This window comes from Macaca fascicularis, chromosome 14 (assembly GCF_037993035.2).
Source record: "Macaca fascicularis isolate 582-1 chromosome 14, T2T-MFA8v1.1".
In the NCBI taxonomy this organism is placed as follows: domain Eukaryota; kingdom Metazoa; phylum Chordata; class Mammalia; order Primates; family Cercopithecidae; genus Macaca; species Macaca fascicularis.
Window position 1 is genome coordinate 13,141,453 of NC_088388.1, and position 27,254 is coordinate 13,168,706.

The 27,254-nt window shown below is 53.8% G+C and overlaps 2 protein-coding genes across 14 annotated transcripts in view; one reads left to right on the forward strand and one right to left on the reverse strand.

The window, feature by feature from the left end:
* Positions 1-2,501, forward strand: part of VPS37C (VPS37C subunit of ESCRT-I) — a 30,781-nt gene extending 28,280 nt beyond the window's left edge. For all 11 annotated transcript variants that reach the window (XM_065528118.2, XM_065528125.2, XM_045371942.3 and 8 more), the window contains one exon: positions 221-2,501. In XM_065528118.2, the coding sequence (XP_065384190.1) occupies positions 221-940 (720 nt within the window). In that variant the 3' untranslated portion in view covers positions 941-2,501. The remainder of the gene's footprint in view (positions 1-220) is intronic.
* A 2,421-nt stretch (positions 2,502-4,922) lies between these two features.
* CD5 (CD5 molecule) overlaps positions 4,923-27,254 on the reverse strand; it is a 28,595-nt gene continuing 6,263 nt past the window's right edge. The window contains exons 2-12 of one of the 3 annotated variants that reach the window (XR_012423186.1): positions 19,538-19,576; positions 14,851-15,156; positions 14,354-14,416; positions 13,748-14,101; positions 11,451-11,744; positions 10,045-10,170; positions 9,146-9,199; positions 8,197-8,866; positions 7,948-8,067; positions 7,257-7,347; positions 4,923-6,494 (exon numbers count right to left, since the gene is read on the reverse strand). Coding sequence is in view for 1 of the 3 variants with exons in the window: in XM_045371939.2 (XP_045227874.2) it covers positions 7,259-7,347; positions 7,948-8,067; positions 9,146-9,199; positions 10,045-10,170; positions 11,451-11,744; positions 13,748-14,101; positions 14,354-14,416; positions 14,851-15,156; positions 19,538-19,576 (1,445 nt within the window). In the remaining 2 variants the exon portion in view is untranslated. Of the gene's footprint in view, positions 6,495-7,256; positions 7,348-7,947; positions 8,068-8,196; positions 8,867-9,145; positions 9,647-10,044; positions 10,171-11,450; positions 11,745-13,747; positions 14,102-14,353; positions 14,417-14,850; positions 15,157-19,537; positions 19,577-27,254 lie in introns of all 3 variants that reach the window. The other 2 variants (XR_012423185.1, XM_045371939.2) reach the window with 2 other exon arrangements.

Sequence of the window (27,254 nt, forward strand, 5' to 3'; positions counted from 1 at the left end):
ACAGAGGCAGTTCTCGCCCTCGAGGGACTGATGTTCTAGTGAGGGAGACAGTGCATGTACCATCTGTCAGCTGTGAGAAGGGGCATATGGCCAGGGAGGAGGAGGGGGTGCCCGAGGCAGCGCGAGGTGGGAGGGCTGTAGCTGAATTTGGACCCTGGGGAAAAACAAGAGACCTTGATCCCAGCCGGCCCCTGTTGTCACTGGACCTTACGTCTTCCAGGCCATGGCTGAGAAGTTCCTGGAGGGCGAGGTGCCCCTGGAAACGTTCCTGGAGAATTTTTCCTCCATGAGGATGCTGTCCCACCTGCGCCGGGTTCGCGTGGAAAAGCTCCAGGAAGTGGTGAGGAAGCCCAGGGCTTCCCAGGAGCTGGCCGGCGATGCCCCCCCACCCCGCCCGCCACCCCCGGCGCGCCCAGTCCCCCAGGCAACGCCCCCTGTGGTTGAAGAGCAGCCGCAGCCACCATCAGCCATGCCTCCCTACCCTTTGCCCTACAGCCCGTCCCCCAGCCTGCCTGTGGGCCCCACTGCCCATGGAGCCCTGCCACCGGCCCCTTTCCCGGTGGTGTCCCAGCCCTCCTTCTACAGCGGGCCTCTGGGCCCCACTTACCCGGCAGCCCAGCCTGGACCCAGGGGTGCCGTGGGTTACTCCTGGTCCCCACAGAGGAGCACGCCACCCCGGTCGGGCTATCCTGGGACCCCGACTGGCACCTCTGGGCCTGGTTACCCCTTGGCGGGAGGCAGGGCCCCCAGTCCTGGTTATCCTCAACAGTCTCCATATCCTGCAACAGGAGGAAAACCTCCCTACCCAATACAGCCCCAGCTCCCCAGCTTCCCAGGCCAGCCCCAGCCCTCATTGCCCCCGCAGCCCCCTTATCCCCCCGGGCCCGCCCCTCCCTATGGGTTTCCACCGCCCCCGGGGCCTGCCTGGCCTGGGTATTAGCCGTACTCCTGGCCCTCGGCCCCTCCCGAGTCCCACCCACGCTCAACCTTTGGCCCAGCCATCGCCGAGATTCGAAGGTCAACTGGAGGTGGCGTTGGTGCTCCCTGTGGACTTACGTTGGCACCCAGAGGCCTTGGAGGGACAAGGCACCGGGCAGTGTGACTGGTCACGGCACTTGCTGGCCCTCTGGCCGGAGGTCCTCCTAGAAGCCCCTACTTTCAGTGCCTGGCTGTAGTGGTGCTAGCCAGGCTGGAGTCCAGCCGGCACCTCTCGCCGGTGTCTGTGTGAGTGAGCGTGTGCGCACATTTATGAGCATCTACTTGCGGCTGCACTCAGGGCCATCTGAACCCAGTGCAGAGTTATCTCGAGGAGGAGGCCCCGGGTCTCCAGCCCCGCCGGCTCCCCTGGGGTTTGGCATATTTGACGTGGAGCCCCATGCCAAGGGATGCAGCTGTTGGTGTCTGTCCAGTCCAGTTGGTGTCTAGCCTGCCCACGCACTGTGGCAGGGGTTGGATTGGAGGGAGAGAACAGAGTTGGGAAAAACAACAGGTTTGAGTCCTATAAAGCCATAATTTAACTCCAGTACCTGATGTCAGACAAGCTTGTCCTGTGTCCTGTTTGAGTGGCGGCAGCGCCAGTGCAGCAAGAAGGCTGGGGGTCGTGAAGACTGTCCCCAGACCTTGCTTGCACTATTTGGAGAACCCAGGGGGCTGCCTTGGGCCCTCTGGCCAGAGGGAAGGGAGCAGCTCTAGCCCTGGAGATTGTGGTCACATTGGGCCTCGTTTAGGAGTGGAGGGCCAGGTCACCTCCTCAGCCACCCTTCTCTCCTCTGGGACCCCCCACTTTAGGGTGACTTTGCCCGAGGCCCACGCATCCATCCACTCCTTTAGTGCCTTGAATCTCATTCACAAGCAGCCCCCTCCCTTTCCCTCCCCTGCCCCTCACTCCTTTGATGTAATCCTCCCACCCCCAGTGTCCATCCTAAGGCATCAAAAGAGGCCCTAACGTAACTTCCCAAATGGTGCTTTTTAAAAAACACCATCACTACATAGGGGCAGTTTTTTCGCACCTCCCTGTCTTCAGAATGTAAAGGGTGGGGATTATGGCTCTGTGTAATATGCAGCCCCCTGCACTGTGGGGATTGGGGCATGTTCAGTAATCAGAATGAAGACAATAGACAAAGGGGTGTGATGAGTGTTAACTTGGTTGTTCCAGAGGTAAACCAGGTCTCAGGGAAGAGCCTGGAGCTGCTATTGCTTAGGAAGTTGTACGTGCCTTGAAATGTCCACTACCTGAGGACCCAGCGTCTGGTGGGCCCGGGGCTGCTGGGGCCAAGGAGAGACCTTGACCTTCTGGTGCCTGCCCCTCCCCGGCCTATGTGCCATCTGCGTGACGCTCGGTCCGCGGTGCCGGTTCTTTACCAAATGTGCTTGCTTCTCCTAAGTTATTTATAAAGAGAAATCACTAATGGACTCTACTGGTTTGAGTGCTTCTGAGCTGGATGACCGACCGCCTGTATGTTTGTGTAATTAATTGCCATAATAAACTTTGATGAGTCACATGTGGTGTGGTGTTGGTGGCTTTGAGTGAAGACGTGGCTGCATGTGGATGCCTTGATTTCTTCTGCGGCCTTCAGATCGTGCTCTGTGGAGGGGCCTCTGTGATTCACATCCCAAAGCCCCATCCGTCTGGATGTCAGCCCTCCCCTGCCTGCTCACCCCAGGGCTGGCCCTGGGAGCATTTACCTTCCCTCTCCCGCTCTTCCACTTTCCTTCTTAGCGGTTTTCCTGTTGGAGCCTGCGTTTTGCCTTGTCCTGGACCGAGGGCAATGGCATGCAAGGCCACAGGATGCCACGAGGGGGCGTCTGGTCCTCAGCCCGCTCGGGAGGTGCCGTGATCCTGCCACCTGCCGGACTGGCGGGACGTCGGCATGTTAGCCTGTCTGAGACCCATCTAATTCTAACCTGGGCTTGCAGGATGTGCTCAGAGGGACAGCGGGCCGCTAAACTGGCTGTGGCACCAACGGTCTTCTAGGCCTTGGCCCAGCGTGCCTCCGTCCCCAGTGTCGCCCTGAGGTCTGCTGCTGAGCTGCCTGTCCCGCGGCTGGGGAGGGCGTCTTCAGCTCAGCAGGACGGGCAGCTTTGAGGGAATCCTTAGACCGGACTTCTAACAGTCCCTCAAGTCAGGTCTCTGCCTCTCCTTCCCTGCAAGGTGACGGCTGCCTGCGGAGGATGCCTAGAGATGCCCTGAATCGCTAGTGTTAAATACTCAGCAGGGCTGCAGGCTGTGCTGTGCTTTCAGGTGCATTATCTCCTGGAGTCTTCGCAACAGCCCTTTCATCCCCAGTTTAAATGGGAGGAAACCACAGGGCAGGTGGTTCGGTGAGCATGTTGCACAGCCTTGGGAGGAGGTGGGACTTGGACTGGGTCAGTTGGATTTCAGAGGCACAGGGGCTCCTCCCCACTGCCTTGGTGGTGCCAGAAGCGCCTCCCAAGGACAGAGCTGAGAGTCGCTGGGCTCCGGTCAAATGTTTACTGCCCTTCACCCCCAGCTGAACTCTGGCCTGGCCTTGCAGGTGTCCAAGGCTGAGGACACAGGACATCAGGGACAGCTGGAAGCTATTTGGCTTTGTAGGAAGAGGCTACAAATCTCCCTCTAGGCACATAGGTCACTTGCCTTGGGTTGGTGCCAGAGTGGTGGCAGGGGGCACGGAGGGGCCGACTTTCTAAGAAAGGACCGTCATGAGCTGCCTCAGCTGGTCAGCCCACGTGTCCCGCCCTGTGCTTTTTGCCTCCCGCTCTCCCTGGCCACCTCACCTCAGAGGGCAGCACACACACGCGCTCCTCGCGCCTCCCTCCCTGCATCCCTGGGAGATCACTGGCTGCCTTTCACCAGACTACAGTGGGCCTCCCGCTGCAGGGGGACAGACCCTAAGCATCAAATTTAGAGTCTCTAGATTCCTAGCTTAGGACACTGCTCTGCTGGATGTGGTGAGGCCATATGAATGTCATGTCCTTACAGCTCTCTTCTTCTCCGTACTCCCAGGTCCCTGGGTGCATGATAACTTTTTTTTTTTTTTTCTTTTTGAGAGAATCTCACTCATGTGGCTCCCAGGCTGGAGTATACTGGCGCCATCTTGGCTCACTGCAACCTCCACCTCCCAGGTTCAAGCGATTCTCCTGCCTCAGCCTCTTGAGTAGCTGGGATTACAGGTGTGTGCCACCATGCCTGGCTAATTATTTGTATATTTAAAAAAAAAAAAAAAAAAGCCTGTTGCCCAGGCTGGAGTGCAATGGCAAGATCATGGCTCACTGCAGCCTCACTCCTGGCCTCAGGTGATCCTCCTGCACCAGCCTCCTGAATAACGGATTACAGGCATGTGCCACCATGCTCAGCGAATTGAAAACTTTCTTTTTGGGAGAGATGGGGTCTCACTTTGTTGCCTAGGCTGGTCTGGAACTCCTGGCTTCAAGCAATCCTTCTACATTGGCCTCCCAAAGTGCTGGGATTACAGGCATGAGCCACCATGTCCGGCCACGTGACAATGTGAAAGCTAGACTTGTTGCTTGGTCCTTGGTATCCTTGACCTAATGTGCTAGAATCAGGGGTTGCACACCCAAACACTTATTGGCCAGGTCCCATGATTTAGCCAGGAACATAATTTACTTTGGGGAATGGGCAGTGTTTGAGAGACACACAGGTGGGTGGAAGGGGTGCCCCTGTTCTAGCAGGTTGCTGGGATGCAGGAATGGGAAGGTTGTCCAGGTCACGGAAGTACGTCCTCCACAGCCGGGGGAAATGGACACCAGCCTCCTGAGCACTGGCTGGGGGAGCAGTGGGTTGCCTTTTCTAGCCAAGGCAGGAACTCAACAGCGACACCTTGAAGACTAAAATGCTTCTATTCCATCGCATCACCAAACATCTTTTTGAAATGCATCACCTAAGTCAGCCACCCCTTGAAAAACAGTTTTCTAAAGACTCATTTCTCCTCAACTAAACTCTTTATTTTTGGTTTGGTTTTTAAGTAGGCCATGGTTGCTTTGAGGCCACTGTATGGTGGCCAAACTATAGATGAAAGAGCTTTTATTAAAAAAGGCACTGATGGGAGACACTGCCTGCCCCAGATCCTTTGCCCTCCCTAAGAGCAGCCTCTCAGTTCCCTTTTGAGGAGCCCCCTCACCTCCACCAGATGTGGGAAGAGAAATGGGGTTCCTGTTTCTGGATTCCCAGCATGGTCAGGGGAAGATTTATGACCTGGGCTTGGCCACGGGGGCTCTCAGAAGGCAAGGCCTGGTTGGAAGGTGTTGGTGGTGGGTGGAAAGCTGAGCAGATTCTGGGATTACCACACCTCATGTCCTAGTAACTTCCCTTTGCTCTTCCAGACTTAGATTCTGTGGCTTGGACCATTGATGCCTATGCTCTCAGAAGATAATAGCATCAAATGGTGTGGAGAAAGGCCCCGTCCTCAAGATGTGTTCCCACATTGCTTCACCTTCTTAGGGAGCCGCCACAGTGAGCTCCGCATGGCCTCTCCCTTGATCAGACCCGAGGCTCCTGGGTGGACCTCCCCTTCTCACTTGTAGTTAAGGAAGCCAAGGTCCCACTGGATTAGGTATATGTCCAAGATCTCCAAGTACCAGAGGAGTCTGTTTTAGTCAAGGGAGTTATTTAAACCAAAGGGAACATGACCAGCCTCATCTCTGACTCTTGGGTTAGAAGATGAACTGTGATGGGCTGATGCTACCTCAGCTTGGGACGTTTAATTGCTGGGTGAAGCAAAAAACCAAGTTGGTTAAGGTTTACTAGGCATCCCTTTGCGCAGGGCCCTGGCTGGCACTCGTGCCCTGTGGGCTTGACAGCTGGTGGTCCCTGCTCTCTGGAGAGGAAGGTGTCTTTGGATGAGGGGGTTGGGGAGGGGAGTCGCAAGACAGAGGGAGTGGGGTGAGGCTGTGGGTCAGCGGTCACCCTGGCTGGCAGCTGCGGTGAACGCGCTGAGCTGTCTTTGTGCTCAGGTGAGCAGCCTCTGACCACCATGGCTGCAGAGGTCCCCGGGAGTCCTCTTCTTGTGCCTCCCCTGAGGGATCCGCAGGGGTGGAGGCTGCACAGAAGAGGTCGGAGCGCTTGAGTTGTCAGGAAGGAGGAAAAGCACTACTTACAAAGAACTATTCAAAATGCACTCGCCCAGCTGTGAGCTTCCTTGTCACTGCTTACCAGGGACAGAGTCTGAGAAGAAAGCCGATTTCACTCAGGTGCCGCTCCCCAGCGGGCAGGGAAAGGGGGCCCCCTTCGGACACCCCTGAGTCTCTAGTTGGAAGGCTGCTTGTTTTGGGGCTCTGCCCGCCACAGCTTCCACGCGTGGAGGGGTGGCCGAGCTGTCATGCAGCAGTGTAAGCTGGCCTGCCACTCGGAGCAGCAGCGCCTGTCTGGAAGGCTCCTGGCCTCTGTCCATGTTCTGGCCGGGGTAGAAATAGGGACATCATTTCACGTGAAGAGCGGACAGTTTTCTTAGGACAAGCAGGTCTGGCTCTTGGCATTTTGCTCCTGGATCCCAGTTCTGTGGGGTGAGAAGGAAACGTGTTAGAGGAAGACACTGCAGAGGTGATGCAGGGAGGTGGGGGACAGGACCCATGCTTTGGGCTCCATCTTGGGGATGGCTGCTGTCCTGAGCCGGGGGCTCCTTCTCCCTGCTGGCAGGTTGGCAGCTCTGGAGGGGTGTGGTTCCATCACGGAGCTCGTAGGGACTCTGCCTGTGTGGCCTTCCGCATGAAGTTAAGAGTTGATTGTTAAGGTCCATGATTCCTCTGCTCTAGTTGTCAGACCAGCTCGTATAACCTAAACAGCTGACATTTGTCTTTCCCTTTACAACAATCAAGATGCTGGGGGTCCCCGGGCTGGGCGCGGTGGCTCAAGCCTGTAATCCCAGCACTTTGGGAGGCCGAGACGGGCGGATCACGAGGTCAGGAGATCGAGACCATCCTGGCTAACCCGGTGAAACCCCATCTCTACTAAAAAATACAAAAAACTAGCCGGGCGAGGTGGCGGGCGCCTGTAGTCCCAGCTACTCGGGAGGCTGAGGCAGGAGAATGGCGTGAACCCGGGAGGCGGAGCTTGCAGTGAGCCAAGATCCGGCCACTGCACTCCAGTCTGGGCGACAGAGCAAGACTCCGTCTCAAAAAAAAAAAAAAAAAAGATGCTGGGGGTCCCCTATTCATGTATGGGCAGGGCGGGACCAAGGGGAGGCACTGAGTGGCTGCTGATCACCCCCAGGACTGTGGGGGACCCCGGGGTGCTGGGGTCAGGCTGGAGACAGGCTCACCGTTACAGCCGCTGAGCCCCGTGCAGGTCGTAGTCACTGTCGGAGGAGTTGTCAGGCTGTGTGGACGAGCGATGCAGGGCCCCTTCCAGAGCTGGGGAAAGAAAGGACGCTGTTTGCAGAGGGTTTGTGACTCCACAGAGCCCCTTGGGTCCTAGAGCCGCTGCCCACAGCGGGTTGGAAGATCACAGCGGCTTTATGAGCCGGTGACAGCCCGGTATCTGTTTTGATCAAATCAGCCAAACGTTCACTAATGATGCTGAACTCCAGGCTCCCTGGGGCTTCATTGGTAACGGCCAGTCAGGGAGCCTTTAGTGCAGCGCTCCTGCAGCCCACTTAATGGCTCTCTTCTGGCCCGGGGGAATCCAAGGGGCCTCATTTACCATCCAGGCCCCTCAAGGCCCTGCAGCGAAACAGGCCCATTAGGTCACAGCAAGGCTGGGGTTGATGGCTTTCTGAGTGCATTCTTCTCTCCAAATGAGTAGTTCATGGTCTCAAACAGGACAGCTGGGGCCTGTAAAGACTACATCCCTTCCGCAGCCCTGCTGCATCCTGCGACGTTTGATCCCCCTGCGTCCTGGGGTCTCCCTTCTCTCTTTGGGCCATCACCCCACCTTCAAGGGCATCACGTGACCTGCCTTGGCGGCCTGCTCCAGCCCTGCCTGCGTGCCTGGGAGCACCCACTGGAGCTTACCTGGATAAGCTGACAGGCGGGAGTTCCTGGGAGGTTGGCTGTATTCGTTATCCACATGGGAGGCTGTGGGGTTCTCAACATGGGACCGGACGGTCGCTGTGTGGTTGCGATGGAAGGACACTGGGCAGATGGTAGGAGACAGTGTCATTAGACTTGTGGCTGTGTCCTCTGCCTCCTTCCCCAGCAGGTGCCCAGAACGTTAATCTCCTATTCCCATGATGTCAGCAGGGAGAGGGCAAAGGCACTCACAGCCCCTTCAATGCATCCCCCTCTCCTCTCTTCCCGGGAGGTTCGTGCTAGCAGGATCAGCAGCAGACTTTGAGAGCAGGTTTGGGAACCCAGCAATCTGACTGGCGGGGTGGGGCGTTCCATGAGTCAGTCATCAAGCATTTGCCAAGCAGGAGACTGGAGCACAGATGACAGGACAGATATGCTCCCTGCCCTCCAGGAACCGAGGGTCTGTGTGTTATTAAGCAAGGCTGGGCAACACAGAGCCTTCTTGAAGGATTTGGCCCTGGACTTAGGAAGGAGGAAGAAGGTGGAATGGGAGGCAGGAAGAGCGCCATGTCTCCATCCATTAGGGTGTCTCTGGCTGTGGCTGGAAGGAGGGAGGATGAAGACCAGGGATGGTGTTGGGCTGGCTGCACCAAAATGTCCTCATACTGGCCCTGTAAGTTGTTCCATGATAAAAATAGCTTGGACAGCCCTTCTTAATGGATCCTTGCTTTGGAGATGGGCAATACAAAGATGCCCATTAAGGTTCTGATAAGTCCTGACATAGCCATGCTTAGCTGTGCCTAACTCATGGTTTTCCAGATCTGTTGATCAGGGAGGCCTCTTTTGTGAGTGCCGCCTGTTAACATCCACTGGCCACTGCGTTGGGGAATACTGCTGGAGGAGGCGAACGCTGTTGGGGACCCTAGAGATGAGGCGAGGCACAGAAAGGATACCATGAGATGTTTCTCCACTCTGAGGCTTCAGTGGTAGAAACCGCTCAGCCATCTGCCCATCAAGAAGCCTCCACCCTCCCTGGTGTGGGGACGTCTGTTGGCCACAGTCACGTGTCAGACAAGCACCGTGGAGATCAGAGGCTTCAAGCAGCCACAGGCTCCATCTGTGGTCAGCAGAGAGCCTCAACTCTGCCTCCATGGTCTCTGTCCAGCACCTGAGGGAGGCTCCTGCCTGCGGGGACACTTACTGTTCTGGTTCATTCCCGTTGGGCCAATCCACTGGCGCTGCTTCTTCTGGCGGACTGGGCAAGAGACATGAAAGGCGCATCAGAGTGGTGGGGGAAGGTAGGGGTGGGGGCAGGCAGGGGTGGGGACAGGGCAGGGCCTGGGAGGGAGATGGTGGCAGCAGGTGCAGCTGAGGGCAGGGCTGCTGGGCTCTGCCCCCCGGAGTCTCTCGTCAACCTCGGTTTCCTAACTTGCTTGGGAAGGGAATTGGAGCCATCATATGCCAAAAGAGAGGCCAAGGATGCTGTAGAGGTGGCTGGCTCCCCAGGAGAAAAGACCACAGGCGTTTAGAACTAGACCTGGGCAGGCACTAGGACCCAATACTCCCCTGCTGGGCCTTCCGTTCCCAATCTCTCCCCTCTCATTTCTTTGTCTGAATAATTTCCTCTTAAGTTCTGCAAGGCAAGGAGAACAACCCGCCGCGTTCACAAGGTGTGCGATCGCCCATTTGGTAGATGAAGAAACTGAGGGTCGGAGAGAGGAAGTGTCCCAATCAGCATCCCGGGCAGTGGTAAGTGGTGGGGCTAGGCCTGGGATGTGTGTCTCCTGCCATCAGAGGCCGTGCTGAACACCCTCTGGGCCTGCCACAGCCTCGGGAATGGCCGCACCCCTGGCCTGGAGTGGGTCTCAGCTGGGTGCCAGAGATGGACACATGGGCAATTGCAATTTTGTTTACTTTCTGTTTCTGTTACTTGGGGCAGAAAATGGCTAATGGGCAGGAGAAGGGAAGGCTGGGGGGCGAAGCAGAGGTGCCCTGCATGCCCAGCTCTCTGGAGGCACAACTCCTCCTCTGGGAGACTCCAGGGCAGCCCCTCCAGTCTCTGCACATGGAAATGGAGCCACTCAGGGCCACGACACCTACATTTCTTCACCAGCTTCTTGTAGGCAAGGGGGCCGCACATGACCAGCAGCACCCCCAGGAGCACCAGGGCCAGGATGATGCTTGCCACGGTGCCTGCGGCTGGGCCTGCTGGATTTGGATCCTGGCCTGGGGAAGCAGGAAGAGTTAGGTCAGTCCCAGCCCTGGGGGAGAAAAACTGTGGGAGGGAAGCTGCTGGCTGCCTGGCTTCCACCAGTCACCCTTGCTCATCCGAGAAATCATCAGCATGCACGGAAGGCAATGATCTATTTGACTGTCCCTCCATCCATCTCTAGAACTCCCTGCTACCCACTCACCCACCCACCATTTATCATCTAACAGTTGATCATCTAGCTATCATTTGCCGCACTTGTTATAAGTTATTTAATTTTCTACCGTTTGCCAGTTGTTAGTGATCACCTTGCCATCATATACCATCATAAAGCAACATATGATCTTATACCAATAGCCAGCTGGGCCTCTATTCTTTTTTTTTTTGAGACGGAGCCTCGCTCTGTTGCCCAGGCTGGAGCACAGTGGCACAATCTCGGCTCACTGCAAGCTCCGCCTCCCGGGTTTACGCCATTCTCCTGCCTCAGCCTCCTGAGTAGCTGGGACTACAGGCACCCGCCACCACGCCCGGCTAATTTTTTGTATTTTTAGTAGAGATGGGGTTTCACCGTGTTAGCCAGGATGGTCTTGATCTCCTGACCTCGTGATCCACCCACCTCAGCCTCCCAAAGTGCTGGGATTACGGGCGTGAGCCACTGCGCCCGGCCGGGCCTCTATTCTTGATCCATCCATCCATCTGTCCATTCATCCTTCTGTCCATCCATCCATCCATCCATCCATCCATCCATCCATCCATCCATATGTCCATTCATCCTTCTGTTCATCCATCCATCCATCCATCCATCCATCCATCCATCCATCCATCCAACCATCCATCCACCCACCCACTGATCCATCCATCCACCCACCCACCCACCAATCCATCCATCCATCCATCCATCCATCCATCCATCCATCCATCCATCCATCCATCCATTTCTCTCTTTTACTTGCCATTTAGTTACCATTCATGTAGCAAATATGTGCTATCTACCATTTGATTTTCTGGCTTCCACCTTGCAAAAGTAGAAGGTAGAAAGAGAAGTTCTGTGACTCATCAGCTGCCTGACAGTGATCTCTGCCTGTTGCTTGCCCTGTCTCCTGTTATTGTTCATGCCCATTGCTGTCTGAGTACTGTTACTCCCTGGCCCTCCAATTTCCCTCTCTCCATCCTTTCTGGGTCTCTGGGACTCTCTGTCTAGCTCCCCAGGGCTGCCCTTTAGAGACATGCACCCTGACCGGGTCCTAGAGGTAAAGTTGTAACTGCTTCCACCCACTGTGGGCTGTGGCCAACTCACATGTGACAAACACCTTCTTGCAGTAGGACTTTCTCTCTGTAAGTTCGTGGCACTGTGACAGCTTCTGATGGGGACAGGAGAGCCCCCGGGATGTTGGGTCACCAGCGTCCAGCGCTTGATAGGAGTTGAAGCTGCCACACTGCTGCTCCCGGCATACCTCCTCCCATCGCAGAGAGCTCTTGGCTGAAGAGCTGTCGCACAGGGCTGCCCACTGAGCCCCCTGGCGCACCTCCACGGTGCCTTCACAGATGCTGCTGCCCCCTACCAGACGGCTCTGCACCTTGGGCTGGAAACCTGAGAGGGGAAGCAATGGGAAAGGAGGGTGCAAATGTGGCCCTGAGCCTTTGTGCTGCTTCCTGGGGCCCCATGCCACTGGCAAATCGGGGCCCTGGCTAGGGGAAGGCACTGTGTGGGACCACCAGAAGAGGCAGCCTTCCTTTCTGCCCTTCCCTTCTTCTGGTACCCTCTGTGGCTCTTCCCCTGACCCAGCGCTGTCTCTGGTGCCTCTGGGCAGCTGCCAGCACCATCCTGAGACACAGCAGCGTAGGCGCTTTCTGCAAGGAACCTGTTGGCAGCCACCAGCAGGGAGTCGGCCCCATGCCAGGTGGAGGTAAGAGAAGAGCGTGGGAAATAGGCTCCACCTGGGTCCGCTTCCCACTTGGAAACATCCTGTCATTCTCCCGCTGCACTCTGGGAAGAAGAAGGACTTTTCAGAAGAGGTAAACTGAGGCCCAGGGGTTGGAAAGACCTACTGCCCTGAGTCCTGGCAGTTCACAGTTGGGACAGATCCTGCTGCCCAGGCACTGAACGCTGAGGGCCAGGCTTTCAGCAAGGGGGGCCTGGCTCAACAGAGGCACGCATTTATTTCTGCCTGCCGAGGTGGGGCCTGGGAGTCCGTAGCTGAGGCCCACACACGCTCAGCTTAGAGAGAGTTGGGATCTCACCAGCTTTGGCCAGTTTCCATAGCAACATCCACCTTCAAAGCCCTAGTAAATCTATTTAGAAGAAGCTTCAAAGGTAAGAACCCTGGGTATGGTTTTACAGGTTGTAACCTGCAGGAAGGATAGTAGCTGAGGGGCGGGTGGGAGTGTGAGCCAGCCCCTGCTTCCCTCATCAGGCCAAGAGACCCCTGGGAGCTGCTTGTGCTGGGGGAGGGGCAGCATTTTACTAATTTACACCAGGTACTCAGCGTGCTGGCAGGACAGCCAGGTGGCCCCGAGCAGTGATTCCTAGATTTGTGCACGTAAATCACTGAGGACCTTGCTGAAAAGTGGATTCTGATTCAGAAGGTCTGGGCTGGGGCCTGAGCACCTGCATCTCTAACCGGCTGCTGCTGGTCCAGGACCACATGGAGTCACCAAGGCTGAGACAACAGGCTCTAGAGTGACCCTGCTTGAACAGAAATCCCAGCAAGTGCTCCATAGTACTGGGCAAGAGGTTTAGCCTCTCTAAACCTCAGCCTCCTCACTGTAAAGAGGGGTGATAATAATAACACCCGCCTCCTAAGGCCATGTGGAAAATTTAGAAGGCCCAGGAACGGTCCCTGCACGAAGTAAGCTCTCGGTAAGTACAATCCAGACTTTACTGAGAACACTTCTGACCATAGGAACCCGCTACTTCCGGAGGGAGGCGTGCTGCGAGGATTCTCCCTTCATTTCAGCTGCGGTTTCTTCCCTTTAGTTTTCTTCATTGATCCTGGTTTGGCCCACTGGGGTCTCACAGACTCAGTCTCACCTGCCTCCTCCCCTCAACCACACAGCGGCATCATTCTCTTTATTTTGTCAGCGCACGGCGCAGGACCCTCTGCAGAGCCCTCCTGGGGGCTGTCTGTTTCTCTCTTTGCCTGCTGTGCTCTTACCTCCGGGCCTCAGGGCCCTCCCACCTCTCACCATTGCTGCAACGTCAACCCTTGGGATTTACAAACGCCCCTTCTGCAAGGCCCACCCCTCCAAGTGCCCCATCTTTGGCACACGCCACAATTCCTACCTAGACATTTTTTTCTCCCCTGAACCCACGAAAAGACCTTGCCTCCTCCTGGAAGTCCTGCCGACTCCCCTTCCCCATGTGGCAGCTGAGCCAGTGGTTCCTTTGGGCTTGGGGTGTGTAGCTTTGCAGAGATTACCAAGGCGTTGAGTGTGGATGCATCCTCCCCACCCCAACCCTTCTTGCCTCTTAGAGGCCAAGACCAGGCCTCCACTTCCCTTGTATTCTCCATAGTGCCCCGTGCTGCACATATGTTCCCTGACCTTCTGGGATGCAGCAAAAGGTGTCATGGGGCTTGGCCAGGTCTCACTTACCTGAGCAGAGGAGGGCAAGAACTTGGCCACTGTTGCGGGGCTTGATTTTCCGGAAGCAATGCTCCAGGGAGGTACAGCTCGAGTTCCGGATCGTCCATTGGATTGGCAAGGGCTGGTGTTCCTGCAGCTCCCCTGGGTCTTGGGCTGTGGCTGCCTCGGTCTCTGGCAGATGCTTCAAGAAGGAGCCACACTGGAGGCTGCTGCAGAGAAAGTTCTCCAGGACCTGGGTCTTGTCCTGGGCCTTGTCCTGGGCCTCATAGCTGATGGTACCCCCCAGGCTGCCGCTGTAGAACTCCACCACGCCGGCACAGTGCCGGCCTGCAGCCTGTGCCACCAGCTGCAGCCTGGGAGGAGCTGGGAGAAGAGAGAGCAGGAGGGGGAGACAGCTGAGCGCTGAGGGCTCCTGGGCACTCCTTGCTGTTTGGCCCCAACTTGTGGACAGCTGCTGACCAACACTTGGCCTTGGGAGGTGGTGGGGTCCCAAATATTATGTAGAACAACCAATACTAAACATTTCCACTTTATCGGAAATTCAAATGTAACTGGGCGTCCTGGGTTTTTATTTGCTAGCTCTGACTCCCTGCGGGGGGTTCAGAATCCTCTTACCTGTGGGCTCTGGAGTTGTGGTGGGCGGGGGCCTTGTGGGTGGAGGTGTTGTCGTCTGGGGCTCTGCAATGAGACAGTCTGGTGAGGGAGGAATGGGTGGTGTGGGGAGGGCCGGGGGCAGCTGGCAACCTTGAGAGGACTAGGAGTTCCTGGCATGAACGCCGCTTGGTACACCAGGTCCGCTTGACCCACACGTTGTCTGTAAGCCTCCTGAGAGGCGGGAAGTACCACCCCACTTCACAGATGGAAGAATAGAGGTTCAGAGGCGCCGATGAAGTCAGTGATTGGCAGAACTAGGTCCTCCATTGCCATCCTACAGATGGGTGCTGGCCCCTTCCAGTCTCCCTCCTGGGTATGTGTCTTGGGGAGTGGTTATAAACTGGGGTCCCCCGACCCCTTCCACCAGCCTGCTCAGACCCTAGATCACAGGCCTTGGGCGGTCTCCTTGGGGCTGGCGCCCAGGCCCAGGGTGCCCATGTGGCTGGCTAGTTACCCACCTAAGCAGGTCAGGCCCAGAGGGCGACACACATCTCTTCCGCTGTGGCTGCAGTTGGAGAAGGAGCCCAGGCGTCCGTAGCAGGTGATTTGGCTCTGATGTCTGTCGGTGATAAGGAAGGGACCAAGGCTTAAGGGCACCCCACAGTTCAGTCGCTGGCAGACTTTTGACGCTTGATTGGGGTCCTCCCACTGGTTGGAGCTCCGGCCCCAGCTCTGGCTGCAAACCATGTGCCATCCGTACTTGATGTAGACCTCCAGCTGGCCCTGGCACCTCGAGTTGGAACGGGTGAGCCTTGTCTGGAAATCTGGGGGTCAGAAAAGTGTGGTGGGGGTCAGGCTGGGAGGGGTTCCCCACTGGAACCCCTCACTACCCTCTCCCTACCAGGCCCCACGCCCAGTCAAGCTCCCTCCTGACCCGTGGGCTGCCTGCCTCACCCCCTGTGAGCTTCATCCCTTCTGGGGCACTGCAGGGGCTTCCCAGAGGGCCCTGACCCAGGAGGGTGGGGCTCCAGATTTCAGAGCCAGAAGGGAGCTCAGATAAATGGGCAAGGTGTTCTTGGCACCCCCTGTCCAGCAGGATGGCCCCTGTCCTAGAAATTCTGTCTCAAGGGGTCTGAGATTGGGGCTGGTGTCTGCTTTTTAAACAATCTTTAGAAATTAATTTTAGGCCAGGTGTGGTGGCTCATGCCTGTAATCCCAGCACTTTGGGAGGCTGAGGCAGGCAGACCACCTGAGGTCAGGAGTTCGAGACCAGCCTGGCCAACATGGTGAAACAGTGTCTCTACTAAAAAAAGAAAAAATACCAAAAATTAGCTGGGTGTTGTGGCAGGCGCCTGTAATCCCAGCTACTCGGGAGGCTGAGGCAGGAGAATCGCTTGAACCAGGGAGGCAGAGGTTGCAGTGAGCCAAGATCGTGCCACTGCACTCCAACCTGGGTGACAGAGCAAGATTCCATCTAAAAAAAAATTAATTTTATTGAGGTAAATTTATACAGTGAAATGCACTTATTTTAAGGGTACTGTTCAATGGAATTTGACAAATGTATACATGCATATAACCACCACCATAATCTAGATATGGAACATTTCCATCATCTAGAAAGTTCCCTAAGGCCCCTTTATAGTTAATTCCCCTGAATCTAGCCTCAGGCAAACACTGATCTGCTTTCTGTCACAAAAGATGAGTTTTGCCTGCGCTACAATGTCATAGACATGGACTCATAAAGCAGATGTTTCATTTTGTTTGGTTTGGCTATTTTTGCTTAGCACGTATTTGAGATTTAGCTATGTCGTTGGGCGCATGAGTAGTTCATTCCTTTTTGTTGCCGAATAACAGTTCACTACATGCACATGCCACATTTGTTTTCCATTCACCATTTGATTTGTTTCCGGGTTTTGCCTACTACAAACAAAGTTGCTGTGAACATTCACGTACGGGTCTTTGTGTGGGCGTTTCCATTTCTCTTGGGTAAATACCTAGGAGTGGAATTGCTGGGTCATGGGCAGACATGTGGCTTGTGTGATTTTAATCGAACTCCATGAGGGGAAAAATATACATGTGTGTGCAGTGTGTGTGTCTGTGTGGTGTGGTGTGTGTGGAGTGTGTGTGGTAGGTATGTGTGTGTGGTGTGTGTGGTGTGGTGTGTGTGCGGTGTGTGTGTGTGGTGTGGTGTGTGTGGAGTGTGTGTGGTAGGTATGTGTGTGTGGTGTGTGTGGTGTGGTGTGTGTGGTGTGTGTGGTGTGTGGTGTGTGTGGTGTGGGGTATGTGTGATGTGTGTGGGGTGTGTGGGGGGTGTGTGTTGTGTGTAGTGCATGTTGTGTGTGTGTGGTGTGTGTGGTGTGTGTAGTGTGTGTGTGGGGTGTGTGGGGTGTGTGTGGTGTGGGGTGTGTGTGTGTGGTATGTGTGTGGGGTGTGTGGTGTATGTGGTGTGCGGTGTGTGTGGTGTGTGCGTGTGGTGTGGTATAGTGTATGTGATTGTGTGTGTGTGTGGTGTGTAGTGTGGTTATATTTATGTGGGGTGTGTGTGGTGTGTGTGGTATGGTTGTGTGTATGTTGGGTGCGTGTGTGGTGTTTGTGTGGTGTGTGTGTGGTGTTTGTGTGGTTGTGTGTATGTGTGGTGTGTGTGGTGTGTGTGTGGTGTGTGTGTGGTTGTGTGTATGTGGGGTGTGTAGTGTGTGTGTATGGTTGTATGTGGGGTGTGCATGGTATGTATAATGTGTGTGGTATGGTTGTGTGCATGTGTGGTGTGTGTAGTGTGTGTGTGTGGTTGTATGTGTGGTTGTGTGTGTGGGGTGTGTGGTGTGTGTGTGGGGTGTGTGGTGTGTGTGTGGTGTGGTGTGGTTGTGTGTATGTGTGGTGTGTGTGGAGTGTGTGTGGTGTAGTTGTATGTATGTGGGGTGTATGTGTGGTGTGGTGTTGTGTGTATGTGGGGTGTGTGTGGAGTGTGTGTGGGGTGTGTGTGTGTGGCATGTGTGTGTGGTTGTGTGTATGTGGGGTGTGTGTGGGGTGTGTGTGTGGTGCGGTGTGGTTGTGTGTATGTGTGGTGTGTGTGGTGTGTGTGGGGTGTGTGTGGTGTGTGTGTGGTGTGGTTGTATGTATGTGGGGCATGTGTGGTGTGGTGTGGTTGTGTGTATGTGTGGTGTGTGTGGCGTGTGTGTGGGGTATGTGTGTGTGGTTGTATGTATGCGTGGTGTGTGTGGGGTGTGTGTGTGAGGTGTGGGGTGTGTGTGGTGTGTGTGTGGCGTGTGTGTGGCGTGTGTGTGGTGTGTATGTGGTGTGTGTGGTTTGGTTGTGTGTATGTGTGGTGTGTGTGGGGTGTGTGTGTAGTTGTATGTGTGGTGTGTGTGTGGGGTGTGTGTGGTGTGTGTGGTGTGGTTGTGTGTGTGTGGTATGTGTGGGGTGTGTGTGGTGTGTGTGTGGTGTGTGTGGTATGTGTGTGGGGTGTGTGTGGTGTGTGTGGTGTGTGTGTGGTGTGTGTGTGGCATGTGTGTGTGTGGTGTGTGGTGTGTGTGGGGTGTGTGTGGCATGTGTGTGGGGGGTGTGGTGTGTGTGTGATGTGTGTGTGGGGTGTGTGTGGCATGTGTGTGGGGGGTGTGTGGTGTGTGTGGTGTGTGGTGTGTGTGGGGTGTGTGTAGGGTGTATGTGTGGTGTGTGTGTGGGGGGTGTGTGGCATGTGTGTGGGGGGTGTGTGTGGTGTGTGTGGGGTGTGTGTGGTGTATGTGTGGTGTGTGTGTGGTGTGTGTGTGGTGTGTGTGTGGTTGTGTGTATGTGGGGTGTGTGGTGTGTGTGGTGTGTGTGGTGTGTGTGTGTGTGGGGTGTGTGTAGGGTGTATGTGTGGTGTGTGTGCGGAGTGTGTGTGTGGTATGTGTGGTGTGTGTGGGGTGTGTGTGAGGTGTGTGTGTGTTTGTGCATAAAGAGCTTCTTGAAGAATATACAAGAAACAAATAAACGTGGTCATTACCTGGGGTGTTGGGGCCGACGTGGGGGTGACTGGGATAGACGGGAATAGAGATGGAAGTGAGACTATTCACTATAGATCTTTATATATTTTTTAGAATTTTTGAGCTGGATGAGTGTGTCACCGATTCAAGAAATTTTTAGAAATGTGAAAGGCTCTTCCAAGTGATTCTGAGGGGAGGTTTTCCCTGGTCGGGAACCACGGGTCAGGCTGCCCTTTTCTTCTGACCAGGACAGTCTGGGGCCAAAGCTGAGGGCCAGGGCTTGCCAAAGACGCTTGGCTAGTTAGAGGCAGAGCGAGCGCGTCTCAACACCTAACATTGGTGGGGCGCTTTGCAGGCTGTCTGCCCAGCGAGCTGGCTCGTTGCAGCTTCACCAGGCAAGAGATTTTCTGCCCTTTTCACAGCTGGGGAAACTGGGGCTCAAGGAGGTCAAGCAGTGTGCCAAAGCTTGGAGCCAGGATGTCAGTGCAGGGTCCAGGTCGTGCTTAGGGCCTGCTAAGGCCCCTGTCACTCCCTCTGGCTGCACAGTGGCATCTCAAGACCCTTCAGCTACAATTCACCCCAGATACAGTCAGCCCCATGTTATCCCAGTCAATGTGAAGGAGAGGTCTGTGGTGAAATGAGGGTGCAAACTGCTGAGTTAAAAAGTGTAATAATTTCTTCGCTGCAGGATTTCTCAGAGCCTTTACTAGGCTGGTGGACACCGTCAGTCTCCAGTGGGAGATGTGGTGTTGCCTGCTCTTTCTCCAGCATGCTCCATGGAACCCTATTTGGGAAACAGTCTCTCCGACTAAAGTCCAACCTCTAAGGCTGGACATTCCACACACCTCACAATCAGTCTGCAGCCTCTCTCCGCAGACTCCCCTCTAAACATCTTTGACCATGGAGTGTCTGTCAGGATTGGGTAGGAAATAGGACTTTGCAAGGTGCATTTATGAGCTGGAATGTTTCCTGTGCATGGTGAGTGGGTCATAGTAATAATTATCATGACATCTGGCATTTGTGGGTGATTTACGGCTATCGAGGGCACCCATCTGCATGTGAGCATCTTAAATGTGCAGTGTCTGCATCTATGTGCCTGTGTATATGCTGGGGTTCACCCTCTCTGTAGGGTGGGGTTCACTCTGGCAGAAGCGATGGCTTCATCGAGAGGTCCCCTATGGTCTGACAAAACCACAGCCCCACTCTCCCCCTGCCCCAGGCCTTTCTCCATGTGGCTCTTCCTTACCTGGGTCATCCCAGCTGAGCCGTCCGAGGCAGGAAGCAACTGCAGAAAGGAGAGAGGAGGGTCAGGAAGTGAAGCCAACCACCCTCTCCCTTCTCCCCAGCTCACCCGCCCACAGCCTGAGCAATGGCCCTTTCTGCCTCCCCCTATCCACACTCATCCAAACTCATGGGTTTTAGGGACAGGAATTTTTGTACTCCAGGTTGGAACCCCTGAGTGATATGAATTCTATTTAGTGGGTTGCAACCATCGATTTTTTTTCTTCTTAAAAAGTCATTGCTTTTAAAATGAACATACATGAAGTTGATTTTTCTTTACTGCATGATTCCGTGAATGTCACATATATAGATGTGTGTGACCACCATCACAATCAAGGTATATGCCAGTTCCATTACTCCCTACCTCAAATTCCCTCATGCTAACCTTTGTAATAATGTAACCATCAATTATTATTATTACTTTTTGAGGCAGAATCTCACTCTCCTCACCCAGGCTAGTGTGCAGTGGCACGATCACAGCTCACTGCAGCCTCAACCTCCCTGGCTCAAAAGGCTCCTCCCACCTCAGCCTCTTGAGTAGCTAGGATTACAGGCATGAGCCACCGTGCCTGGCTAATTTTTTTACAATTTTTTTTTTTTTTTTTTTTAGAGACAGGGTCTCACTATGTTGTCCAGGCTGGTTTTGAACTCCTGGGCTCAAGTGATCCTCATGCCTCAGCTTCCTGAAGTGCTGGGATTACAGGTGTGAGCCATGGCACTCGGGCCATCAAATTTTTTAAAAAAATGAAATGGAATAGAATAGAGAGGCCATGCACGGTGGCTTATGACTGTAATCCCAGCACTTAGCGGGGCCAAGGTGGGAGGACTGCTTGAGCCCAGGAGTTGGACCCTGCAGTGGGCTATGATTATGCCACAGCACTCTAGCCTGGGTGACAGAGTAAGACACTGTCTGAAAACCATTAAGATAAAATAAAAAAGAATGTCAGAATGCACTATACATTGTGAGGGTGAGGACCACTTTTTGTGTGTTGAGGGTTGCAATGTAAAAATGTCCTGTGTGTTGCTTCCTCTCGAAAACATTTGAGCTCCTTAGTTCTAGAGAATGGAGAAATGAGCCAGAAAAGGGCCAGGCGCCGTGGCTCATGGCTGTAATCCAAGCACTTTGGGAGGCCGAGGTGGGCGGATCACTTGAGGTCAGGAGTTTGAGACTGGCCCAGTCAATATGGTGAAACCCTGTCTCTACTAAAAATGATAAAAATTAGCTCGGCGTGATGGTGCATGCCTGTAATCCCAACTCCTCGGGAGGCTGAGGCAGGAGAATTGCTTGAACCTGGAAGGTGGAGGCTGCAGTGAGCTGAGATTGCACCACTGCACTCCAGCCTGGGTAAGAGAGTGAGATTCTGTCTTTAAAAGAAAAAAAAAAAAAAGGAAAGAAAGAAATGAGCAAGAAATGAGCAAGAAATGAGCAAGAAAGGGAACCCAAGAGAACATTTGCTACTTTCCAGCATTCCCAAGGCAGAGTAAGACTGACAGCCACTTATCTTTAACAGCTGCCCATTTCTGGAGAAGACGAAGCTCAAAGAGATGGCGGGACCTGCCCACAGTAGTGTAGCCAGCTAGTTGGCAAGGGAGCCGAGGTGACAGGTCAGGGAACAGGGGTCTGTAGGGAACCAGCCTTCCTCCGTGTGGACCACATGGAAGCTCTGCCTCCTTGTAGCCCTGTCTCACTGTGGAGCGGGGGCAAAGTGGCCCACTGCAGGGCTCTCAGCAGAGCAGCAGCTGGCCAGCTCATCTGTGGCTGGGGAAGAGGTTTAATTTGGGTGGGGACAAGGTGGAGTAGCAAGCTCACGTGACTTCAAAGCTTAACCTCTGTATTCACCACCTAGCATGATCAGTTAGGGTGCAGGTAGAGTATTTTGATTTCCATCTGTCTGACTTGGGTTTACTCTTGGATTTATGGCACTGGGTCAAGGAGACTGTTGACTATTTTATATTAATATAATATAACTTTCACTATTATATATTAATAGTGAAAGGCTGTGTTCAAATTGTTTGTGAGAAATTGTTGCTGGGTGTTAAAAAATAGGTGTGTTGAGCTGGGCCAGGGGCTCAAGGCTGTAGTCCTACCTACTCAGCAGGTTGAGGCAGGAGGCTCACTTGAGCCGAGGAGTTCGAGTCCAGCCTGGACAACATAGCAAGACCCCATCTCTTAAAAAATAGGTGTGCTTTGAAAAAGCTGTTCTTGCTTGAGTGTTCTCAAGCTGGTGGTTGAATTTTAAGGGGTGATGTGCCCCACAGTTCATCCTTGCCCCCGAATCAAGACTTTTCATGATGAAGTCATCATGGCCCTGTGGTAAGTTTCCCTTGAATCTGCAAGATCCTTTCACAGCTGTTGCTCTAGGAGTCACGGGCCTTGGAAGGGGAAGGTTATTCTCATCAACAGGGAAGTGTGCAGAGGTCTGGCCTGGGTGGAAAGGGATGGCCCAGTTGTCAAGCATCTGATCAATTTTTTATTTTTATTTTTTGAGACAGAGTCTTGCTCTCTTGCCCAGGTTGGAATGCAGTGCCATGAATTTGACTCACTATAACCTCTACTTTCCTGGTTCAAGCAATTCTCCTGCCTCAACCTCCCAAGTAGCTGGGACTACAGACTTGCACCACCATGCCCAGCTAATTTTTGTACTTTTAGTAGAGACGAGGTTTCACTATGTTGGCCAGGCTGGCCTTGAACTCCTGACCTCAGGTGATCCACCTGCCTCAGCCTCCCAAAGTGCTGGGATTACAGGCATGAGCCACCACACCCAATCAATCATCTGATTTATTGCAGTGGGCAGGGCAGCCGCAGGAGGCCACTGGGGAGATGTCCAGCCAGCAAGAAAGATCGGGAGGGAGGCCCTTTTGCTCTGCCCGCACCTCTCGCTCCTGACCTCTCATTCCCACCTCCCTCTCATCCCAGCTGCCCATTAGAAGCAGGGCAGTCCGCCTTGAAAGAGTCATCCCTCTGGCTAAGTCTCGAGGGCTAAGGCAGCTTGAAGTGCCGCCTGGGGGAGTGGGAGTCCGCAGATCTGCCCTTCAGTGCTACACAGTTCAGGATGGGTTTTCAGTCACCAGTAACTTTCTACTGCTCCAGTTCTGAGTATCAGCTCTGCCACTTCCTGCCTGTAGAGTCTGGGGAGCACGTCTGTCCTGTCTCTATGCCTCCGAGCCTTGACTTCCTCACTCATAGCATGAGGATGAGCATGGGACTAGCCTTCTCGAGCTGTTGTGAAGACGAGATGAGTTAATCGGTGTAAAGGGCTTAGCCCAGTGCCTTCCTGGCCTGTGTTCGGTGCTCAGAGCTGGTGCTACTGGTCTGCAGAATAGGCCGGGCTGGGGGACACTGTGCCCAGGGCGGCAGACCCTCGGGGACCTTTCCCAGTGGGAAGATTCCCTGTCCAGGAGCACAGAGAGCCAGACCATGGGGTTCACCACTTCTTTCTTCTAACTTGGAAACTTTGCGCAGACGGTCCAGACTTAGGGTGGTTCAACTTACGACTTTTCAAGTTTGCAATGGGTTTATTGGGGTATTAGATGATTTTTGACTTAGGATGTTTTCAGCTTACAATGGGTTTATTGAGAGGTAACCCCACTGTAGGTCAAGGAGCATCTCTATTTCCTGAGTCATCATACTCAATGTTCATTATTAACAGCAGCTGCCAACTATTGAGCACCTGCTGCATACTTAGCCCTCGGGATGTTCATCATAGATATTATTGTTAGCCTTCCACACAGCCCCATCACGAGAGTTGAGTACGCTCCTGGTATAAATGTCAGGAGAGGGCAAATGCCCTGTCCCGGGTGATACGGCAGGCAGGTGGAGTCGAACCATGTGTCTGACTCCAAAACCCATGCTCTCTGCTCCCAGCCACCCAATCGCTCCTCCAGAGTGCCAGGTTTGGAGATGCAGAGATGGACACCACCTGCATCTGACCTGGAAGCGCTCGTGCAGTCAGACCCTGAAGGCCTGGGGACAGGGACCGGGCCTGACAATCATGGCAAATTCCACACAGAATAGCCTAGGCCTTTCTCAGAGAACGTTCTTGGGGAAGACTGAACAAGCTGGAAAACCAATTGAAATTCTTTAAAAAAATGCTCTAACAAATGCTTTAATAAAAAAGATATTTATGCGTTCTATAGTGTCGCCCTGGAACCTTCCTCCGGGGTGCCTGTCTGGTCCCCAGATGAGCAGCACTTCCTCTCTTCTCCTTCCATCTCTATCACTGTCACCATCATCATCCCCGTCACCGTCATCATCATTGTCACCATCACCGTCACCATCACCATCACTGTTACCATCACCATCACAGTTACCATCATCATCACCATCACTGTCACCATCATCACCATCACTGTCACCATCATTATCACCATCACCGTCACCATCACCATCACCGTCACCATCATCACCACCATTACCGTTACCATCACCATCACCGTCACCATCACCATCACCGTCAACATCATCATCACCATCACTGTCACCATCACTATCATCACTGTCGCCATCATCACCATCACTGTCACCATCATCATCACCATCATCATCACCATCACTGTCACCATCATGACCACAATTACTGTTACCATCATCATCACTGTCACCATCATCACCATCACCGTCACCATCACTGTCACCATCACCATCACCATCACCGTCACCATCATCACCATCACCGTCAACATCATCACCATCACTGTCACCATCACCAACATTTTAACAGTTTTCACTCTTTTGGGTCTTTTACATGTTAACTCTCCCAGTCCTCACCACAATGCTATGAAGTAGGTACGATTATTTTGGTCCCGATTTTACAGAGCAGGAAACTGAGAAGGGTTAAATGACTTGTCCAAGCAGCTAATGAGTGCTGGGGCCCAAACTCCACCCTAGCCGTCTGGCACCGAGTCTGAGCTTTTGCCAGTGAGACCCAAACTGTCTCCCTTCACTCCAGCAGGAAGCCCATGATGGCCTGCCCCAGGTTTCATTGATTCCTGCACGGCCCTGGTGTGCAATCCTGATCAACAGGAATGAATCTGTGATACCGTTCAGTCAGTAAAACATGCAGTGGGAAGACTTAGCTATGAATGTGCTGTGTGACCTTGGCAAGCCACTCAACCTCTCTGGGCTCAGTTTCTTAATCTGTAAAGTAAGGAAGTTAGATTCCACAATCCCTCACCTTCCCCCTGGTTCAAACACCTACGATCTCTAATCTTTAGCTCCTGATGGATTTCAGCGGCTGTTGGAGAAGGGCAGTGAGATGGGCAGCTGACTTGGAAGCTACCTGAGTGTGTAGTGTATATTCTTTCTGCCTGTCCATGAATGTGTTCAGGGTTTTTTTGTTTGTTTGTTTGCTTGTTTGTTTTTCACTTATAATCTAGGGAGCAGAATGAACATTGAGGTTTTGAGGGTCCACAACCTATTTTCATTTTTTAGTTGTTTCTCACAGGGGTCAGACCAGCACCCTCCTTCCCCTGAGCCCTGCAGTCTGTGTTCAGGGTCTCCCTGACCCCTCTGGAGAGTCTACAGCTTACTCCTGCGCCATCCTTTCTAGCCTCAAGAAGCCTGAGGCTCCTGCTGTTGCCAAAGCTGTGGACAGAATCCCTGACACTCGAGACCAGGAGGCCTCCCGAGGCCTGGAAGCACTATGCCGTTTCCTTATCCACCAGCCACGCCTCACCCCGAGCAACTGGGGCTACGGATGAGAATTCTCTGAAGACCCCTTTCTTCTCCTGCCCACCTCCCCTTGGAGCTCTCACAATTTAGGGCCTGGACTGGGCAAACCCAGGCAAAACTCAGGGCTAAAGAAGTTACAAGGTTTATCACACCCCAGGAGCCCCTGTCTCTTGTCTTTGCATTGGCAGAGACAATATTTTTGGCCCTGCCTGCCCTGAGGTCTTGGTGAGGATTCGAAAGCAGCTCCAAGACATTTATATCCGCCTCCCCATCCCTCTCATTCCTCTTGCCCCCAAGGTATCCAGGGTAATTCTCACTTTGGCTCTCATGACGGTGTCCCATGAGTTTTATTTGCGCTGCACAGTGTTTAAAATTTTGAGCCAATTTTTTTTTTTTTTTTTTTTTGAGACAGAGTCTCACGCTGTTGCCCAGGCTGGAGTGCAGTGGCGCGATCTCGGCTCACTGCAAGCTCTGCCTCCCGGGTTCCCGCCATTCTCCTGCCTCAGCCTCCTGAGTAGCTGGGACTACAGGCGCCCGCCACCGCGCCCGGCTAATTTTTTGTATTTTTAGTAGAGACGGGGTTTCACTGTGGTCTCGATCTCCTGACCTTGTGATCCGCCCGCCTCGGCCTCCCAAAGTGCTGGGATTACAGGCTTGAGCCACCGCGCCCGGCCGAGCCAATTTTTTAAAAAAGGTTTCTTTTAATTTTGTTTTGCTTTTTAAACAAATTTCAAGATCCAGGCATTTTTGAAAAATAGGACATCCTGGCCGGGCGCGGTGGCTCAAGCCTGTAATCCCAGCACTTTGGGAGGCCGAGACGGGCGGATCACGAGGTCAGGAGATCGAGACCATCCTGGCTAACACGGTGAAACCCCGTCTCTACTAAAAAATACAAAAAACTAGCCGGGCGAGGTGGCGGGCGCCTGTAGTCCCAGCTACTCGGGAGGCTGAGGCAGGAGAATGGTCTAAACCCGGGAGGCGGAGCTTGCAGTGAGCTGAGATCCGGCCATTGCACCCCAGCCTGGGCGACAGAGCAAGACTCTGTCTCAAAAAAAAAAAAAAAAAAAAAAAAGAAAAATAGGACATCCTGGTTCCACTGGCTGTGCCTCTGGCGGCCCCAGGCAGTGGCAGTGGCCCTTGCCTTCTGTTTTGTCAATGCCTTGCTGGCACCCTACAGTCGCCATGTGTCTAGAGAGCCCGGGCTTCAAACACATGGCAGTGTCTGCAGCGAAACATATGCAATTTCACACTAAGTGGGATGCGTCAAGATTATAAATAGCCTCCCATTCGTTCAGGTCAGGATTTGCACCAAATGCATTTGCCAGAAACTTACAAATGTTTTTTGGGCTTTGGAATTACAGATGAATATTGTTGTCTTCCATGATGGGTCCCAGTTTACAGAGGAGGAGGCCGTCGTGGTGCACGGGAGTGAGAGCTCGGCATGGCCAGAATTCAGCCCAGGGCGGCTGGCTTTGTGACCTGCCCTCCTGGCCCCCGCCTCTGGCTCACTCCTAGGTCCTGCGTGGACCCTTCGGGATTTGCCTCTGACGCCCCTGAACCCTGGGAAATGGAGGCAAGGGTGTGGCCTGCTTAGGGTTCCGCAGGCACCCGGACTCACAGGGAGGGGCCTGTGATCGTGACCGATGATAACAAAATGACAGCATCCTTACCCTGTGCAGACCCCAGGATGAGGATTTTTCACCGAAGACCCTATGTCGTCCTGGAGCCTCAGAGGACAGGGCGCCATCACCAGTTTGTTTCACAAATAAGAAACCTATGACTGATTTAGTGTAGTTTGCAAGTCAGGCGTTCCCTTTTTCCCGTAAACATGATTGCTTCTAACAGTCCACAGACCTCCCCATAGCTACAGCCATTGATGTCCATCAAATACAGTAGCTCTGCCTGTGTTTGGGGGAGGATTCTGGATCTTTCTTGAATCCTCTATGTTGGCTGAGTTGAAAGGCCAGAAGCCCCTCTGTTTCTGAAACGACAGTCATCTGTGGAGTTGGAG